Source organism: Coenobita brevimanus, chromosome 43 (genome assembly GCF_032717465.1).
Source record: "Coenobita brevimanus isolate Jiangsu-jjx chromosome 43, ASM3271746v2, whole genome shotgun sequence".
Taxonomy (NCBI): Eukaryota; Metazoa; Arthropoda; class Malacostraca; order Decapoda; family Coenobitidae; genus Coenobita; species Coenobita brevimanus.
Window position 1 is genome coordinate 23,275,727 of NC_136996.1, and position 3,820 is coordinate 23,279,546.

The following is a 3,820-nucleotide window of genomic DNA, read 5'->3' on the forward strand; positions in this document are numbered from 1 at the left end:
TACCGTTTAAGAACAAAGATTTTACATTTTTAACAATTTTTGATACATGCAAACGATTTTACTAAACCACTGGATGCAACATTTGTACTGATGTTAATAATGAAGGCTGTTTCCTGCGCATCCATTTCGAAAAATATCTCCTAAGATTAATCAAACTGTGTGGAGCAAGAATATTGTTTAAAAACGTCATCATAAAAAGAGGATTAAAATGACTGAAAATTAATACATCATTCAACGTTGTTAGTACTCTGAAAGTGAATTATTGTTTGGAATGATTATAGTGTTCATTAGGCCAGTGTATGTTGAATGTTAAAACCAATTATCAAAATAAAGTTTCTTAAAACATTTCACGCGTGGATGCTTTCGTTTCCACTGATGAGGAAGAAAATGTATTTCGGATAAAGACCCTGCTGAAAGACATAATAATAACTAGACTACAGTGGTTTCAATATATGTTACTTTTAGTTATAAGATGAAGCAATGCAAGTAACATGCTGCTTTACTTATACACTTTTTTACTCTGGTAGGCCTATATAGTAACACTTTGGTATGTATGATACGAAAAAGAGTGAACACCTAACTAATAGCAAGTTGAAGAAAGTCCTTACTTATCAAATATACGGCTGGAAGAAAGCTATACATCAGTGGCCCCTGTAACTTCACTTGCGTGCACTGATGAGAATGACGAGTTAAATTCTGTAACTGAAACAGCTCTGCAAATCAGGTGCACCAGTTTGATGACGATGATGATGATGAAGTAGTGATGATAAAGAGGAGGAATGGATGATAATAATGATGATGATGATGATGGCGATGATGATGATGAAGGCGATGATGATAATGATGATAATGATGATGATAATAATGATAATGATCATTAAAGCAAAGCTGATGAAGGTTAAATTGATGATAAAGATGAAGTTGACTACAAGAATGAGGATAAGGAAAATAATGATGAGAATGATGATATGTACTGTAAGAACTTGCTAAAGGCAGAATACATTTATGACTAACCTGCAGAATGGTAGTTTTCGACATAGGATATCATTCTCATCCTGACACGAAGGGTCTTGAACACACTCTGCTTGTAAGGTCCCAGGGTGATACGACACTCCGCCTGCAGGCTTCCCCCCGCCCTGGCCACCTGCGGGATAATAACACTGGGCAATAGTAGTAGTAGCAGCAGCAGTAGTAGTAGTAGTATTGATTGACTGATTACACTTGAAAGTCCTGGCAGCGTAACATCAAAGGTCATTGCCGCGGGAAAAAAAACAAAAAAAAAAAACATCACACCCAGTACAAATACCAAAAGTAACCCAATAAAATAGCACACTGTAACAGGAAGCCAGCTTCTTCAAGATAGGAGAAGGTAGCTCCTCCCATCATACACGCCTCCTCACCTAAAATCGAGGAGAGACAGTAAGATCCATCTCCTGCCCGAAACATGGAAAGGAATCGACGGTGAGCATCCCCTAGACTGGGACACTCAGTCAAAAGGTGCCTCACAGTTAGTGCGACCAGACAGTCCTCACAGGAAGGAGGGGGTCTAGTAGTAGTTGTAGTAGTAGTTGCAACCCCAGGCTCATCTGGACGTGAACCCGGTGGACTGCAGGCTGAAGTTTCCATTTTCTCACAGTCCATCATTCTCCTTTCGGGGAATAGGAGTTGAGGGACGTTTGTTTGTATAGCCAGGGAACGGGAATGGACTAGCCATATCAGTGATACCGGGAGAAGATCTTCCTTACCAGCAATAGTCTACACCGGACATTGTGGATGGGCAGTGTGGAGCAAAGACCCATATACTCGTCAGTTCAGGTGTTTCACTATCCTTTCACTTTGATCTGGCTAGACTTTCGTTCTTTTACGGCTTACTTTGCTTAGCTCAGTGGTAGAATAAGATAATACTTTAGCTCTACATCCTTTTTATAGCACTTCTTTACTGGCACTATATTCTCGTGCTAATTTATTGTTACAACTCAACAGTTAAGAAAGAGATTTGGTAGTATTAGGCCAGGTTAGAATGATTATATAGCATCTCTTCCTTAGCATTGTCTTTTGCACATTACGCCTCATTACTTTCTCATATGTTATATCAGCAGAGACTGCATAAACACACAAAAATCAAGTAAAATGCCAGATACACACACACACACACACACACACACACACACACACACACACACACACACACACACACAAAGAAGAAAAAAAGTGAGATGTAATACGATGAATAAGTCGCAAGGAAGATGTGTTAAGAAACCACCAATGTCGCTTAGAAAGCAACCTTTTATTGTCAAATCTTTTGCAAATAATTCTGTGAGAACCGTTTCCACTACCACTATTTTCAGTTTGTGCCAAGAGTACTCCTCAAGACGCACTGCGATATTCTAGTGCCGAGAATATCTCGCTGATGTTCACATTTCTGTAATCTCCATACTTGCATTTTTACTTGTCACTGTTCTCTATCTGTTTGTCTATCGCCAGATGCATTAGTATATTAGTATCGCAGGGGTAGCCACAGAAGAATCGTCTCCACGTCATCCTGTCCTCTGCCGTGTGGCTGACCTTTCTCCAACTCGAATCCTCCGCTCTCTCATATGCCTCTCCACCCTTCCCTCCATCTCATCCCTAGCTGCCCCCTCCACTTCTCCCGCTCTCCACCTCACTCACATATGCCCTCTGTTATACTTTTTATAAAATGTTCAACATTCATGATACTTTGTATGCAGTTTAAATAACTGAACATCACTGCATTTATGTGGTTCACTACCATTTACCCTTAGTCTATATCACAACCCTTGTTCGTGTCACTCTCAGACACTTTACTGTTAGTAACATTTATGTTTGAATTTGCCTTTTTGCAAGCAATGGCAATTTTGTATACCACCATTGCAATCTCCGTACTATTGTCTCAACCACTTCGTATCATCCGTAAGATGCAGAATTCAAACGTTTCCATCGGATTTACTCACCACACAGGTCACAGTATTGCTTCTCTCAGTATCATACTTCCTCCAGTGCCACTCTGAGTCGTATTCTAAGTGAAGATCTCGTACCACATTTTCCTTGGCTGTTTATTCATCACAATGGACTGCAGCATCCGACTGTATATTGCCAATGCTATGTCGATAGTGAAATGATATGAATAACGAACAAGACAAGGTCAAAACGTAATATGCAAAACTATCGGTAAGGAAGAGGTGCTACGAAACTTCCTAAGCCAAGTATAATATCTTTTCTACCTCTTCATTACCATTTCTCGACCATCTGTCCTCTTAAATTTTCTTCTTGTCACTCCATACCAATGGCCGAAAACCAGAGATTCAAAACCAATAAACTATTTCCTATGCATCATCACCATCATTACTGCCTAACATGTTTACAATATTAAAAAATAAAATAAAAACGATACTATTGCATCCTTTCATCTTATTTTTTTTTTCCGCATCTTTCATACTGATCATTTTATCCGTCTTGCCACTCCTTACTTATGGTAGTTTTTGATATTACCATTTATGACAAAGATATTCCACTTACCACACTTTTATTTTTCCATTCCTGCTGTATTTTACTTATCCTCAATATTTACCGTTACAAATTTTTCCCCCGAGTCCTCTCACCCCCTCTATTCTCTTTTTGTTTCTAAAGTCAATACCACATTATGATACGATGTTCCACTCCCTACCCTAATGTTTATTATTATTATTATTATTATTATTATTATTTCTTCTGTGTTTTAGCTATTCTCTATTTTCAGTGTTGAAAATATTTCCCTTCCCCCCCCCCTCTCTCTCTCTCTCTCTCTCTCTCTCTCTCTCTC

General features: G+C 38.9%; 1 protein-coding gene across 1 annotated transcript in view; it reads right to left on the reverse strand.

The window, feature by feature from the left end:
- Positions 1 to 1,009: 1,009 nt before the first annotated feature.
- Positions 1,010 to 3,820, reverse strand: part of LOC145397854 (uncharacterized) — a 198,216-nt gene continuing 195,405 nt past the window's right edge. The window contains exon 6 of the mRNA XM_080270891.1: positions 1,010 to 1,144. Coding sequence (XP_080127017.1) covers positions 1,010 to 1,144 — 135 coding nt within the window. The remainder of the gene's footprint in view (positions 1,145 to 3,820) is intronic.